The following is a 17432-nucleotide window of genomic DNA, read 5'->3' on the forward strand; positions in this document are numbered from 1 at the left end:
TTATTACCTCTCCAGTGGGCTGGTCCGTTTGCCGGGCGTCCCCGGTCTGGTATCCTGCGTTGCCCACAGATGCGATGCAGCGGAGAGGAGACAAGATGCCGTGTGTGGTCGGCTGGCTGGTGCGGCTTGAATGACAGCGGCTGCTGGGAGCAGAGATGGAACCGGAATGTTGCCGTCTGAAAATGCTGTGCTCTGCACTAATTGTGAGACACCTGAGCGAGGTGTGTAGAGGTGGGTCCTAACGCGTTTCGTCACGTTCCACGTGACTTTTTCAAAGAACAGCAGCCACTGTCATTCAAGCCGCACTATACAGCCGACCACACACGGCATCTTGTCTCCTCTCCGCTGCATCGCATCTGTGGGCAAAGCAGGATACCAGACCGGGGACGCCCGGCAAACGGACCAGCCCACTGGAGAGGTAATAATTACTGAATGACCCACCGGCAATACATCTATACTCCATCACAGGAGCCTTACAATTGCAATCTGTGCTCATTTCTGTGCACCATTAGCAGTACTATCCTTCACCTACGGAACACGGACTGTAGCATTATACGCCGCAAGTGCAAATTGATTGACACCTTGAGACTAAGTGATTGAGGAACTTTTATGTCTATTTGCTTTTTATTCAATACATTGTTAGTGTTTTAATAAATCTGCTATTTTTACAATTGATACGTTGGCTCTCAATACTGATTACATCACATTTATTTCTGAAATCCAGCGCAGCCGTTCTTCCTTGTTTCTTTCATTGTGGTGGCAATTGCTGAGCATCACCAGCAGTAGTTCACTAGGGGTCTCCGGTTATAGTTTCCATTGGTTGGGTACGAAATCCCGGCAGTCAGGATCCTGAGAGTCAGATGACTAACAACAGAATCCCGACAGACAGAATCCTGATACATCCTGGTAAGAATTGTAACCCTATACCTAACCCAAACTCATCCCTTCTACAGCTTAACCCTAACCTTCCCCTTCTGCAGCCTAACCCTAAACATCCTCTCCCACAGCCTGACCCTAACTGTCTCCTACCCAAAGCCTAACCCTATCCGCCATCACCCCCACAGCCTAACCCTAACCCTCCCACTAGTGCTTAACCCTAACCAGATAAATACTTACCGGTGGGATCTGTCCAGATTCTGGGGTCTATTTACTAAGCCTTAGATGGAGATAAAGTGTGAGCCAATCAGCTCCTAACTGTTATTTTTCAAACCCAGTCTGTGACATGATAGTTAGGAGCCGATTGTCTGGTACTTTATCTCCATTCAAGGCTTTGTAAAATGACCCCAGAGTGACTGTTAGGATCCCACTGTCGGTCTTCTGACTGTTGGGATCCCTACTGCTGGGATTTTGACCGCATCCTGTTTCCACATGCTTTGCTAATTACTGTCCATGTAACCAGGACAGCAGCTGTATAAGTACCTGCGCTATCCTCCAATAAGGGGGCAGTGAAGGAAAAAATATTTATTTATTTATTTATTTAAATGGATTCAGTGTGATATCCCGGCTGATGGGATGCCGGCTGTCAGGATCTCGCCAGCGGCATCCCGCCAGCCAGAATACTGGCAGCAAGTGCAGCGAGTCCGCTCATGGACTCGCCACGCTTCAGGTCTGGTGTCGAGCTTTGCTTACCATGGGTTCTATTCTCCCTCGGGTGGTGGCACGGAGCAGTCGATATTCCGACCACCAGAATTTTACTGGCTGTTAGGATTCCGGCTGTCAGGCTCCTGAACGCCGGGATCCTGACAGCCGGTATATTAACTACATCCCACTTAAAAAAAGATTTATGGTAGACTTACCATTGTTAAATCTCTTTCTGCAAGGTACACTGGGTTCCACAGGGAATACATTGGGGTGTAGTGATGGATCTTGATCCAGACACCAACAGGTTAAAGCTTTAGCTGTCCCAGGATGCATTGGTACCTCCTCTATAACCCCGCCTCCAGGCACTGTGAGCTCAGTTTCGTTAACCAGTCCAGTGCAGTAGCAGGTAAAAGAGAAGGCAGATGTTAGTCACATAGAACCACATCCTTACAACAGGAGAAGGGACCAGCAGCAAATGCCGTACAAACCCATAGAAGCTAGGTGCATCAGGGTGGGCGCTCTGTGGAACCCAGTGTACCTCGCAGAAAAAGATTTAACAATGGTAAGTCTACCATAAATATCCTTTTCTGCAGCAGGGTACACTGTGTTCCACAGGGAATACATCAGAGATATCCTAAAGCAGTTCCTCAAGGGAGGGCTCCTTAGCGAGTATGAGATCCCGGCATTCAAAGGAAGCATCCTGGGAGGCGGAAGTATCAAAGGCAAAGAACCTAATGAACATGTTCACAGAGGACCATGTAGCCGCCTTGCAAAATTGTTCAGCGGACGCGCCCCGGCGGGCCGCCCAAGAAGGTCCAACAGACCGAGTAGAATGGGCTTTAATAGCAGCAGGATCTGCAATCATCAATTTAATCTATCTGGCCAAGGTTTGCCTACTCGCAGGCCAGCCACGTTTGTGGAAACCAAACAGTACAAAAAGGGTGTCTGACCTCCTAATAAAGGCAGTTCTTTCCACATATAAGTGGAGAGCCCATACCACATCCAAAGACCGTTCTTTGGAGGACAATTCAGAAGAGGTAAAGGCTGGAACCACAATCTCTTGATTAAGGTGAAAAGATGACACCACCTTAGGTAAATAACCAGGGCGAGTTCTAAGAACTGCTCGGTCACGATGAAATATCAGAAAGGGTGGACGACAGGACAAAGCGCCTAAGTCCAACACCCTTCTGGCAGAGGCAATAGCCAATAAGAACAGGACCTTAGCTGTAAGCCATTTAAAAGTCCACTGACACAAGAGGTTCAAATGGAGATTCTTGCAGGGCATTCAGGACAACAGACAAATCCCATGGAGCCACAGGAGGGACATAGGGAGGCTGAATCCACAATACGCCCTGAGTGAATGTATAAACGTCAGGTATAGACACAATCTTTCTCTGAAACCACACTGACAAGGCAGATATGTGAACCTTGAAGGAGGCCAGACGAAGGCCTAAGTCCAGGCCTTGTTGCAGGAAAGCCGGGATTCTGGATGTTTTGAATCTGTATGCATCATAGTTCTTATCAGCAGAATTCCAGACTCAGTTTGGATGACCGCCTCAGAAAATCCTTTTGCCCTTAGGAGTGAAGCTTCAATAGCCATGCCATCAAAGCCAATCTGGACAGGTCTGGATAGAGACAAGGGCCCTGTACAAGGAGGTCTGGCCGTTGAGGAAGTAGAAGAGGACGCTCTGTCTATAGACCCTGCAGGTCTGAGAACCAATGCCGTCTGGGCCACGCTGGAGCGACTAGAAGTAGTATTCCTCCTTCTTGCTTGATCTTCCGCAGTACCCTGGGCAGGAGTGACACTGGAGAGAACACGTAAGGCAGCCGAACGTTCCATGGAATGGCTAGTGTGTCCACGTACGCTGCTTGAGGATCCCTGGTCCTTGATCCGAAGACCGTAACTTTGTGATTGAGTCGAGACGCCATCAGGTCTATATCTGGTAGGCTCCACTTGTCCACTAGGAGTTGAAAGACCTCCGGATGAAGGCTCCACTCTCTGGCGTGCATTTCCTGGTGACTGAGGAAGTCCACTTCCCAGTTGAGGACACCCGAAATGGACACTGCCAATATTGCAGGCAGATGGCGTTCCGCCCATTGAAGGATTTTTGACACTTCCATCATTGCTATGCGGCTTCGAGTGCGACCTTGATGGTTGATGTATGCCACCGTGGTGGCGTTGTCTGACCGTACTTGAACAGGCCTGTTCTGTACTTGGGGCAGGGCAAGAGACAATGCATTGAACACTGACAGCGACTTCAGAATGTTTATCAGGAGGAGCAATTCCTCCTTTGTCCACTGTCCCTGAAAAGAGTGTTGCTCCAATACCACGCCCCATCCCCTCAGACTAGCGTCCGTTGTCAGCAGGACCCAGTTGGGTATCCTGAAGGGACGGCCCCTGCTTAATTGCTGGTCCTGAAGCCACCAGGTCAGTGACAGATGAACCTCCGGAGTCAAAGTGATCATATGAGATCTGATCCGATGAGGCAGGCCATCCCATTTGGAAAGGATTAACCTCTGCAGAGGGCGAGAATGAAATTGCGCGTACTCCACCATGTAGAATGCCGACACCATCAGGCCAAATACTTGCATCGCCGAGTGTATAGGCCCTCTGGGATGACAAAGGAAACATCTTATCCTGTCCTGAAGCTTCAGAACCTTCTCTGGAGACAGAAACAGTCTTTGACTGTGCGTGTCCAACAGTGCCTCCAGGTGCACCATGCTCTAAACTGCGACCAGCAAGGACTTCTTCCAATTGATGAGCCACTTGTGGGCTTGTAGGAAGCTGACTGTCAGTTGTAGATGACTGAGAAGGACATCGTGGGAGTTTGCCAGGATCAGCAAGTCGTCCAGATACTGCAGGATCCTGATTCCCTGGCGATGGAGATAAGCTGTCATCACAACCATAACCTTGGTGAAGATCCGAGGTGCCGCAGCCAGTTCAAATGGCAGAGCCTGAAACTGATAGTGGATGTTGCCAATAGCAAACCACAGATACTGCTGATACGACATGGCAATAGGTATATGCAGGTTTCTTGGCCAGTACAGTTGAGCACAGAATTTCCATATGGAACTTGGACACTCTCACAAACTTCTTCAATGATATGAGGTTGAGTATAGGCCGGAAAGACCCATTGGGTTTCAGAACTAGAAACAGGGTCAAGTAGTATCCTTTGCCTCTCTGGGACAAAGGTACCGGCACCACCACTCCTTTATCCAGGAGAGAACTCACAACCAATTGTAGAGCTTGCGCTTTTAATGGATCCAAAGGGACAACCGTGGTGCAAAACTGGCGAGGGGGATGTCTCCTGAAGGAGTCTGTGTACCCGTGAGGCGACTTCCCGCGCCCAAGCATCTGAAGTGGTCTTTAACCAGACCTGGGTGAACTATAGAAGTCACGCCCCCACCCTGGGATCCCCCAGGGGGAGGCCCACCCCGTCATGCGACAGGTTTGTCTTGTTTAGAAGCAGTCTGACGGGCCGCCCAGGACTGCTTTGCCTTGGGCTTTGGTTTTGGTAGCACGAGACTGTCTCAGGTATGCCTGACCTTTTGTTTTCCCATGAGGCCAAAAGGAACGAAACGAAAAGTGGTACCAGAAAAGAGTAGAATTTGGGAGAAATGCAGTTTTAGCAGCCGCTAAATCAGACACAATTGTCTCCCTTAAAAGGGAATACCTCCAAAGTCTTTTTGGAGTCCAGGTCCACCTTCCATGACCTCAACCACAGCATACGGCGCGTTAGGACAGACGTTGTCGAAGCCTTAGCCACCAACACACCTGCTACAGGCGGCGGTGGTAATGTGAGACAGGTATTGTCTGGCCTATTCATATAAATCATCGGGTAGCTCTTCCTCCAATGCTTGAACCTATGCTTCAATACCTTTTGCAGCCCAGGAGGCTGCAATAGTGGGTCTATGTACTGCACCTGTTAGGGAGTAAATAGATTTCAGGCATCCCTACACACATTTATCTGTATGTTCCTTTAGTGAGGTGACAGTGGTGACAGGCAGAGTAGAAGACACCACTAAACGGGTGACATGGGAATCCACCTGTGGTGGGTTTTCTCACTTGTTGCATAACTCTGCAGGGAGAGGATATTGAGCTAAGGCCCGTTTAGGTATGGGGAATTTCTTCCCTGGCTCAGACCAGCGTTCTCGGCGTATGCCCACTAAATGGTCAGAATGTGGTAATAGAGTTTTAGCTACCTTCTGACGTTTAAACTTGTCAGGTTTCTTAGACACCGTAGTGGAATCCTAATCATCATCATCATCATCATCATCATCATCAGATATTTGGAGGATCTGTCTAATAGCAACCAACAAGTCAAGGACATCCACCTGTAAAGAAGATTCCTCGTCAAAAGCATCTAATTCAGTGTCTGAAAAGACAGTTTGTTCCCCATCCTCCTCAGAAGAAACTTCTGTCAGATGCGTGGATTGTGAGGAGGAGGCAGCCCACTTAGATGACCCAGGGACACGAGTGTGACCTATAGCAAGTTTATAATACAGAAAGGAGAGAAACCCAGTGGCGCAAAAAGGTAACAAATGTATAAAATGATGTACAATGAAAGTCTTTCCTTTTAATGAAGAATCCTATTCATAGGAAGGAAATTCTTCTTTATGACTTTATCTTCCAGACGATGTACCTCAGACAGAAGAGAGAGTAATCCTTAGTGCAACACCGTTTGATAACTAAATTTATCACAAACTAGTGTAAAATTATCACACTCACATTTAGTGAATCATAAACAGGCACATCATCCTCCACTTTAGGGGATTCAAAACTCGTTCTCCACTTGGAAATATACAGGCTCAAAGAGAAAAGAAACAGATATAGTGCAACACTGTTTCTTCAAAGCATAACAATTTATTCAACATAGATACACTCACATTTGGCACAGGTATAAAAAGCATGTAACACCTCCTGTGGGAATAGACGACTTCTATAAGAATAAGAGACGGAACCAGCCGGTCCTAAGTTCATAAAAGTCGAAATCCCTGTGGAGTTACCCAGAGGAGGAAGAGTCCAGTCTCAGCATAAAAGGATCCACCAGCTTAACGCGTTTCGGACCAGTAGGTCCTTCTTCAGAAGCATGGTGGTATACAACACGTTGGCATATTTATATCCATATTCATTAGCATAATGGTAATTGATAGACACCCCCACCTCCCAGAGTAAAAAGCGCCAATATTCAAATGAGCCAATCAATATAGAGATTTAGCAATGATCAAATAGGGATTGCGCTGATATCATTAGCAGATTGCGCTATGTCACTTCCGGTATTGGCCGGAAGTTGCGCTTTTGCGTTCCACCGCGTTCCAATCATATATTCTTCAAGTAAAAGATTGAGCTACGTCACTTCCGGTATTAACCGGAAGTTGCGCATATGCGTTCCACCGCGTTCCAATCATGTATTTTTCTAGTGAAAGACAGGAAGTGGGGACGAATGCGTTCCACCGCGTTCCACGGGCGGATTTAAAGAATTAAACCCATTTTATTTACATCATTTTGTCATGGCAACGGGTGGTGCTTGAAATTAACACAGCGTCCATTCGTATAGGAGGTGGGGGTGATCTTGATTTGGTATCGATATAGGAGAATTAAAAAGCACTGTCTGATATCACCAACGCCGTTTCGACACAAGGTCTTTTTCAAGGTGTAAATGATGTAAATAAAATGGGTTTAATTCTTTAAATCCGCCCGTGGAACGCGGTGGAACGCATTCGTCCCCACTTCCTGTCTTTCACTAGAAAAATACATGATTGGAACGCGGTGGAACGCATATGCGCAACTTCCGGTTAATACCGGAAGTGACGTAGCTCAATCTTTTACTTGAAGAATATATGATTGGAACGCGGTGGAACGCAAAAGCGCAACTTCCGGCCAATACCGGAAGTGACATAGCGCAATCTGCTAATGATATCAGCGCAATCCCTATTTGATCATTGCTAAATCTCTATATTGATTGGCTCATTTGAATATTGGCGCTTTTTACTCTGGGAGGTGGGGGTGTCTATCAATTACCATTATGCTAATGAATATGGATATAAATATGCCAACGTGTTGTATACCACCATGCTTCTGAAGAAGGACCTACTGGTCCGAAACGCGTTAAGCTGGTGGATCCTTTTATGCTGAGACTGGACTCTTCCTCCTCTGGGTAACTCCACAGGGATTTCGACTTTTATGAACTTAGGACCGGCTGGTTCCGTCTCTTATTCTTATAGAAGTCGTCTATTCCCACAGGAGGTGTTACATGCTTTTTATACCTGTGCCAAATGTGAGTGTATCTATGTTGAATAAATTGTTATGCTTTTAAGAAACAGTGTTGCACTATATCTGTTTCTTTTCTCTTTGAGCCTGTATATTTCCAAGTGGAGAACGAGTTTTGAATCCCCTAAAGTGGAGGATGATGTGCCTGTTTATGATTCACTAAATGTGAGTGTGATAATTTTACACTAGTTTGTGATAAATTTAGTTATCAAACGGTGTTGCACTAAGGATTACTCTCTCTTCTGTCTGAGGTACATCGTCTGGAAGATAAAGTCATAAAGAAGAATTTCCTTCCTATGAATAGGATTCTTCATTAAAAGGAAAGACTTTCATTGTACATCATTTTATACATTTGTTACCTTTTTGCGCCACTGGGTTTCTCTCCTTTCTGTATTGTACTGTTCTATCAATTGGTTGGTGAACCATTGTGAGAATACCTGGGCTGCATTTTAAGGGTCTGTGCGCAACTGTTTTTGGTGTTCTTTTTCTTTTACTATAGCAAGTTTATGTCTAACCAAAGATTGGTTTAATTGCTGCAACTGGTTAGACAAATTATCCACCCAAGGCGGATTAATCATAGGGACAATTTATGGCTGTAGTGGCACAGGTGATCCCATAGTAGGCGTAAGATGGTCTACCAGAGTACCCAACAGAGTTGAGAACATAGCCCAGGGTGGCTCCTGATTGGTTGCAGGAGCTGCGGACTGACTAGGAGAGGTATGACACACAGTACACAGACCATCATATAAAACTTCCCCCTCAAGTAAATCCTTGGTGCATGCCTTGCATGATGCTGGAGCGTCCCTGGACTTACTGCCCTATTTGTCAGTAAATGCAATATTAGAGCATATGAGTATGATAAAGGCAGACAGAGTACAATACCTGTGAATAAATTCTTTAGTATGTGACTGAGTCCCCAGTACACAACACCTGCGAATAAATCTGGTATTATGTGACTGAGTACACAGTATAATACACGTAATAGGTAAATACTGTGACGCACTATATAATAGACCCTGACACACCTAGTCTCTTAGGGTACCGAATATAGTGATAGATATATAACTGGGAAACACTGAAAGTGAAATCCACACAGCAGATATAGGCACACACAGTAACAGTGACAATGCAGATAATTATTAGTATGACAATAAAACTATATATATATATATATATATATATACATGCAGTATATATATATATATATATACAGTATATATATACACACACACATAGTGTATAGGTGTGGACTGGAACTCCCACAAGTAGGGTACAGTAGCTCCGGTGCCCTCTTATAACGGATGTTGTAGGTCAAAATGCAAAATAATAAAGCGGCACTCAGAGACTTGAAAAAATGCAGTGTATTGAAAAAGTTACTCCATGTGATCCCATACACATATATATATATATATATATATATATATATATATATAAAACACAGCGCGGTCCTAGACCGGAGGTATATATCAGAATACTCACAAAATATATTCTGTAACAGTTACACTTGTTAACTAACGCTGTCTGTAAATAGATATGTAGAATACTTAAGTGTTTGTAAAGTCACAGCACTGTATACAGGCGGCTTTACAATAGAGACCTTGCCCTGCAGTCCCGGAGACCAGCCGCAGCTATACCCAAGATGGTGCCCAGCGTCTCAGTCAGGGAGTGAGGGAGAGTGGAAAGCAGCTCCAGGGTGGGAAAATCCGCTCAGTGATGGCGCACTGGGCCGGGGGAAAGGCTACAGGTCAAGTGCCAGCTCCCCTATGCTGGTCCTCACCGCCTGGTACTACGGAGTCTTATTAAACTGGGTGTTAGTACACCCAACCTGTACTCCTATGCCCTGGCACATATAATGGGGTCCCTGTGCGTAACAGTGTCCACGCCAGCGTTGCAGTCTGTCTCTCTAGACTGCAAACGGAACGCAATTTAGTTGTGAGTTCCGCCTCGGGGACCTTCTTACCTCCTCCCTGTAGTAGCCACGCGAACCAGGAGAGCGTCTGCAACCGTGTGCCTAGAGCCAGAGAATCTCCACCGCAAGTACCTGGGAACTGAGCCACGGGAGTATGCGACACCGCTTGGGAAGTGATGGAGCCGCAGCACAGAATGTCACTCTGACATGTAAGTGCTGCGGCCCTTGAAGTCTTCTTAGAAAGCTTTATTCAGGACTACCCAGCGCAGCCCCTTGTTGACTAGCCTGCTCTGTAGGTACCAACTCGAAACTGAGCTCACATTGCCTGGAGGCGGGGTTATAAAGGAGGACCCAATGCATCCTGGGACAGCTAAAGCTTTAACCTGTTGGTGCCTGGATAAAGATCCATCTCTACACCCCGGTGTATTCCCTGTGGAACACAGTGTACCCTGCCGCAGAAAGAATTTTTTTTTTCTGTAAGTATTAAAAAAATATGTATTTTTTTATTATTTATTAAATTATTTCCATGGAAGTGTAACTGGAAGCTCAAGTCTGGGCAAATGTACACCAAGCAGACAAAAAATGGAAAATTCAACCACACTGGTGCTATATATAGCTGCCTCAGATAATTTACCACCCTAAGATGTCACCAAACATCTAAGAAATACACAATATTCAAATAGAAATGGGGGATATACAACCTTGGGCGCTTCAAATAAAAATAAAGTTCTTATATGTGAGATACATTCCTTTCCACTAGATGCTTTCGTATTTCCCTCTTGATCCACTCTGTACTTGGTTTCCCCTCAAAGTGATGAGGTATATGGAGGAAGTTTTAAACATAAAGAAAAGGAAAAAATATAGTGTAATACAGTTTCATACACGGTGTTTTATATAAACGTGACTCCTACGTGAAAAGTGCTTCGTGTTCAATTTTAACAGATTTTATGCAACATACATAAAAAGGCTATTAGCCGTGGTTAATATATAGGCAAGATGGAGCGTACCACACTCACTATAGACAAATGAAGGATCAAGCTCATAAAGGTATCTTTAGCCGGAAAAAGTAAGCGTACCCCACTCACAATGTCACTGTAAATTATGAAGCATATCAAGGTATCTTTTCACGTGTTCCCCGTGTATCCCTTCAGATTACTCAGGCCTTAACGTCGGACTCGTGCATGGAAAAGGGGAACAAGAAATATCCAATGTGTATTACAATCGGTCATAAATATTAAAAAACAATATTCCAAGATATAACCGTGCGTACTTTTTATTCCCAACTGAATATTATCACTATGCAGTGGTAATATGAACATACCCGACTTACTAGAAATCGGAAAAACACCGGCACATCAAGGTATCTTTTGACATTTTCTAGATCAAAATCACAATTTGCGTACCCCAACTCACAATGTTGCTTTTGTTTTTAAAACACATCAAGGTATCTTTTTCCTGGTGGCTTTTACCCGGATAGTGCTGCCAGAGTTTTTATTTCATGTATTCCGAAAAAAATGATGTCCAACATTAAATGTTAAAAAGGACAAAGTTTTATTGTACAAAACCCCAAATGGATGGGGAAAATCCAATTATTTAAAAACACAGGATACAGTCTGAAAAATTACATATATGGATGATGAAAAAAGGACCAAAGTGCAAAGCTTAAATAAAAAAAAGACTTAAATAAAAAGCCACAACCATCCAAGGTAATCTCTAAGGTAATTTATTTAAAAATATTGTTAAGAAAAAAATTACCTTTTTCCAGAGTTAGTATTGTTTGCTGAGATTGTGTGGAAAAATGCTGGCTGTTCACACTCCTTCTGTCATCAATGCATTTCGGTCACCAACTGACCTTTATCAAGACCTTGATAAAGGTCAGTTGGTAACCGAAATGCATTGACGACAGAAGGAGTGTGAACAGCCAGCATTTTTCCACACCATCTCAGCAAACAATACTAACTCTGGAAAAAGGTAATTTTTAAGACTGTATCCTGTGTTTTTAAATAATTGGATTTTCCCCATCCATTTGGGGTTTTGTACAATAAAACTTTGTCCTTTTTAACATTTAATGTTGGACATCATTTTTTTTCTGGAATATATGAAATAAAAACTCTGGCAGAACTATCCGGGTAAAAGCCACCAGGAAAAAGGACGCTTGATGTGTTTTGACAACAGAAGCAACATTGTGAGTTGGGGTACGCAAGTTGTGATTTTGATCTAGAAAATGTCAAAAGATACCATGATGTGCCGATGTTTTTCCGATTTCTAGTAAGTCGGGTATGTTCATATTACCACTGCATAGTGATAATATTCAGTTGGGAATAAAAAGTACGCACGGTTATATCTTGGAATATTGTTTTTTAATATTTATGACCGATTGTACTACACATTGGATATTTCTTGTTCCCCTTTTCCATGCACGAGTCCGACGTTAAGGCCTGAGTAATCTGAAGGGATACACGGGGAACACGTGAAAAGATACCTTGATATGCTTCATAATTTCCAGTGACATTGTGAGTGGGATACGCTTACTTTTTCCAGCTAAAGATACCTTTATGAGCTTGATCCTTCATTTGTCTATAGTGAGTGTGGTACGCTCCATCTTGCCTACATATTGTCACGATCCAGGTAATTCATTATCAGTATTTACCTTCCAAATGCCTCCTGAGACTGTCCCAGTGTTCCAAGCCTGGATTCCATCTGCACTTTCTGCATGCAGCACGCTGCATCTCATTGTCTCTAATCTCTTTACTGTGATTCTGGCAGCTTCATGGTTAAAGCTCACATGCAAGTTACAAACAATCTTTCCCTCCAAAAGCTAACATGGGCGCAGCCATGTTTGCTTTCATCACATGTTGCTTTTCAGTCTATCAGCTGCACTCTAGTTTCTACCTAATTATCCAGCAGCTGCACTCTAGACTCTGCTTTATCAGCCAGCCAATCCCTGTTTCCCAGCTGGTATAAATATCTTGTTCCTGGGCTGGAAAGATTGTCAGTGCTTCAATTGTCTTCAGTGATTCCAGTGTGCAGTTCTCCCATGGACTTTCTCTGCAGTACAGCCTGACTCCCTGGTGATTACACTCTGCAGTGTAACCCGACACTCCAGTGATTAACCCTCTACAGTCTACCCTGATTCACCTGTGTCTGAACTCCTGCTTCCCAGCAGCCATTCTCCAGCTTCTTCTACAGCTCTCCAGCGATCCCCAGCATCACTTCATGCTTCACCTGTGCTTCTAAGTACAATAGTGCATTTCTAGCTGCGAACCCCAGCTTCACTCAAAGCTTACCAACGATCCCCAGCATCACTTATGCTTCACCTGTGCTTCTAAGTACAATAGTGCATACCACTTACACCTCAGATTACTGGTCACAACCAGTAATATTTCAGAGACTCACTTGTCACTGTTTTGTTTGGTTGCACATTATCTGACTTTTCGTTTAATAAAAGCACTTAAAGATATTCTTGTTGTCGTGGTCACGCCCTCCTAAATTCAAGTACCCGTCAGCCCCTACAACTGAGGCTCCCAGTCATGGTCACCAGCCCTCAGTTGTGACACATATTAACTACGGCTAATAGCTTTTTTATGTATGTTGCATAAAATCTGTTAAAATTGAACACAAAGCACTTTTCACGTAGGAGTCACGTTTATATAAAACACCGTGTATGAAACTGTATTACACTATATTTTTTCCTTTTCTTTTTGTTTCAAACTTCCTCCATATACCTCATCACTTTGAGTGGAAACCAAGTACAGAGTGGATCAAGAGGGAAATACGAAAGCATCTAGTGGAAAGGAATGTATCTCACATATAAGAACTTTATTTTTATTTGAAGAGCCCATGGTTGTATATCCCCCATTTGTAAATGTACAGCAAGACCTGTTACTGCTGGCATCTAGTATTAACGGATAGCTGAGTGTAGTCATAATATTGTGGTAAGAGCATATTTTCTAGAAAATCGGTTCTATCGCTGCATAATGATATATAGAGATCTGAAACTTAACTTTTAGATGTACGTGCATCTAACAAACCTCTGTGTTGCACAGTATGTGATCTGTTCTCTGTCATACATTGCAGATGTTGATGAATGTGCCAATACTACGTTTCCATGTGCTGTAAATGCCAATTGTACTAACTTACCTGGAAACTACTCCTGTGAGTGTCTCCCTGGATATGAAGGTGACGGCAAGCACCAGTGTGTTGGTGAGTATAAAGTGCATCGATTTCATGCAGTCTTCATACCAGAGAGCAATTTAATGATTGCCACATATTAATGTGTTTTTACACAAAAAAAAAACACACGTCAGAGAGTAATGCCATTTTACTATTATTACTGTTAATCAAGGGCATAGCTACCATAGATGCAAGCAGTGCCCAGAGCTGAGAGGGGCCCACCTTTCCTGTCAAAGTTACATGTGTTATATACATTTTTCCATTGGGTGGTACGTAGAGGTCCTTTCAAACTTTTCTTGGGGTCTGCAATATATCTAGGTATGCCCCTGAACCTGCTCATTGTAGTGTGGTATGAAATGAACTGGATTGCACTACTATGTGGCATGGCATTAAATAAGGCTCTACTATGGTTCAGAAAATGAACTAGGGTACTATTATAGGGCATAAAATTAACAACTTCTGCAGAGAAGTATCTCTCTAAAAGCATTGGGATGGGGACCCCTTCAAAATGTTGCTATGGAGCCCAAAAAGTTCTGGCTACGCCCCTGCTCTTAATCTTAAAAATTACTTTACAATAAATCTTTATAGTGGTAAATACATACAGTACAGTATCTGACATAGTAAACCATATTTTAAATCACTTCCAGACTATATATATATATATATATATATAGTACATGTACTGTGTATAAACAGAAATATATATAAAAGGCACAAGGCAAATGAGACATACAGAATATGTTTGTTTTTTGTTTGTTTCTTTTTTAGCAAGACATACCACAACTTCAGTTTCTACTATAACTCTACCTAACAATGGAACAACAAGTACTGTGACAACAATACGGACTACAACGCCAACTATCATTGAGTCTACTGTGACCAGAGTAGTGCCAGTTACAAGCACCAGTGCAGTCACCTCTGTTGAAAATACAGCAACAATTCCAATAGTATCAGACAACAACACCAACGCCACTGCTCCTGGACCTATGACATATACCAGTAGTGTAACTCCTGATAAGAATGCTACGATTCATGACACAAGTCCAACGTTACCTGGTAATCAGACCATTTTCATAACTACAGTCCTTGATACTAACACCAGAAGTGTAACATCTGCTTTAAATACAGTCACCCATAGCACATCTCCAACAGAATCTACAAAGCAAACCACAATCACCACTCCAGTACCTATGACAGATGTCAGTACTGTAACTCCTGGGACTAGTGCAACAATTCAGAGCCCAAGTACAACAGTAGCAGAAAACCAGACCATAATTACCACGCCAGTATCTATGTCAGATGTCGGCAGTGTATCTCCTAATATAAATTCAACAATTCAGAGCCCAAGTTCAACAGTAGCAGAAAACCAGACCATAATGACCACCCCAGTACCTATGTCATATGTTAGCAGTGTATCTCCTGGTATAAATTCAACAATTCAGAGCCCAAGTTCAACAGTAGCAGAAAGCCAGACCATAATTACCACTCCAGTTTCTGCCACAAACACCAGTTCTTTTACTTCTAGTTTAAATACAATAATTTCAAGCACAAGTCATACAGCATATATAACCCAAACTACCAACACCTCTATGACTACTGCAATGCCTGTTATCAGCACACCTGTCATTTCATCAACAGCATCAACAACTATATCATTAATTACATCATCATCAGCCACAACATCAACCACTAAATTAACAACTGCATCAACCACTAAATCAACTACAATATCAGCGACTAAATCAACTGCAACCTCAACGACTACATCAAGTATAACATCACCGACTACATCAACTACAACCTCAGCGACTACATCAACTACAACATCACCAACTACATCAACTACAACCTCAGCGACTAAATCAACTGCAACCTCAACGACTACATCAACTATAACATCACCGACTACATCAACTACAACCTCAGCGACTACATCAACTACAACATCACCAACTACATCAACTACAACCTCAGCGACTACTACAACTACAACATCACCGACTACATCAACTACAACCTCAGCCACTAAATCAACTGCAACCTCAGTGACTACATCTACTACAACCTCAGCGACTACATCAACTACAACATCACCGACTACATCACCTACAACCTCAGCGACTAAATCAACTACATCCTCAACAGCTGAAACTACTACAACTTCATCAACTTCAGCAATCACATTGTCCAGCACAAGTGGAAGTGTTAATAAAGGTACAGTAAGCACAGTGTAGTAAAAAAATCATAAATTTATGGAGAGATTATGTAAATTTAAGTAATAACACATTTCTACAATTTACAATCAGACTGTAATTCTATAAAACACATATTTAAAATTTGGTATGCTGTCAAAATACCGGCAGTTGAGATCCTGACAGTCATAAGATTGACAGCGGTATCCCGATGGCCAGAATCCAGACACATAGGGTTAGGCACTAGGAGGTGAGTTAGGGCTAGGCTGCAGGAGGGGGCAGTTAGGGTTAGGCTGTGGGAATTAGTCAGGGTTAGGCTGCAGGAGGGGGCAGTTAGGGTTGGGTTGTGGGAATTAGTTAGGGTTAGGCTGCAGGAGGGGGCAGTTAGGGTTAGGTTGTGGGAATTAGTTAAGGTTATCCTGCAGGAGGGGGCAGTTAGGGTTAGGCTATGGGAATTAGTCAGGGTTAGGTTGCAGGAGGGGGCAGTTAGGGTTAGGTTGTGGTAGGGCGAGGTTAGGTGTAAGATTAGGGGCAGGGTTAAAATACTTATCAGGATGTGTCATGATTCTGGCTATCGGGATTCCGCTGTCGGACTTCTGACTGTCGGTATTTCATACCCAAACCTTTACATTTTCTTCATGTTAAAATTAAAACGACATGATTTACCATTATCAGAGTTAATGTATTCACATTCGTTTCTAGCATGACTCTATTTAATGTCCATTTTCTGGGTTTTTACTTAGCTGTTCAACTCTTTGACTATGGACTAGATGATGGAGACACACGCTATAGCCGAAGAACAACAGACTTTACCTCTCCATTGTTCCAACCGACAATGGGATTTCCTTTTGGTAACCAGATAAGGAATTATGTATATGTGAGTACTGATATCGGAGGTCCAGATTTACACTTGTGTCTATGACCATGGAAAAATCTGACATTTTGTTTTGTGTTTTTTTTTTTACTAGTACACAGACAATGGACAAATCGTCTTTCCAATATCCAGAAATAACATCTTCTCTTACACTAACCCTCCACCTAATGGGTTCAGTATAGATTATACTGTTGCCTCAATCGCTGTGTTTTGGAGTGATGCAGACTGCTCCAAGGACGTGGGTACTACATACTACCAGGTATTTTCTACTACCATACTTTACTTTATTGTAAATTATGTATATGTCTATGTGGTTCATCCATAGTGCCACACCTTATTCTTTATTAAAAACATTATCAGACACCTATTGAATGCAGAATGCATCGCATTAGGTACACATACAGTAACTTGACCTAACATAATTAATACCTG

The 17432-nt window shown here is 43.2% G+C and overlaps 1 protein-coding gene across 1 annotated transcript in view; it reads left to right on the top strand.

The window, feature by feature from the left end:
• Positions 1–17432, top strand: part of LOC134910910 (mucin-3B-like) — a 380580-nt gene that overhangs the window by 261031 nt on the left and 102117 nt on the right. Inside the window, exons 35-38 of the mRNA XM_063919296.1 lie at positions 13839–13964; positions 14703–16148; positions 16870–17003; positions 17095–17259. Coding sequence (XP_063775366.1) covers positions 13839–13964; positions 14703–16148; positions 16870–17003; positions 17095–17259 — 1871 coding nt within the window. The remainder of the gene's footprint in view (positions 1–13838; positions 13965–14702; positions 16149–16869; positions 17004–17094; positions 17260–17432) is intronic.

This window comes from Pseudophryne corroboree, chromosome 4 (assembly GCF_028390025.1).
Source record: "Pseudophryne corroboree isolate aPseCor3 chromosome 4, aPseCor3.hap2, whole genome shotgun sequence".
In the NCBI taxonomy this organism is placed as follows: Eukaryota; Metazoa; Chordata; class Amphibia; order Anura; family Myobatrachidae; genus Pseudophryne; species Pseudophryne corroboree.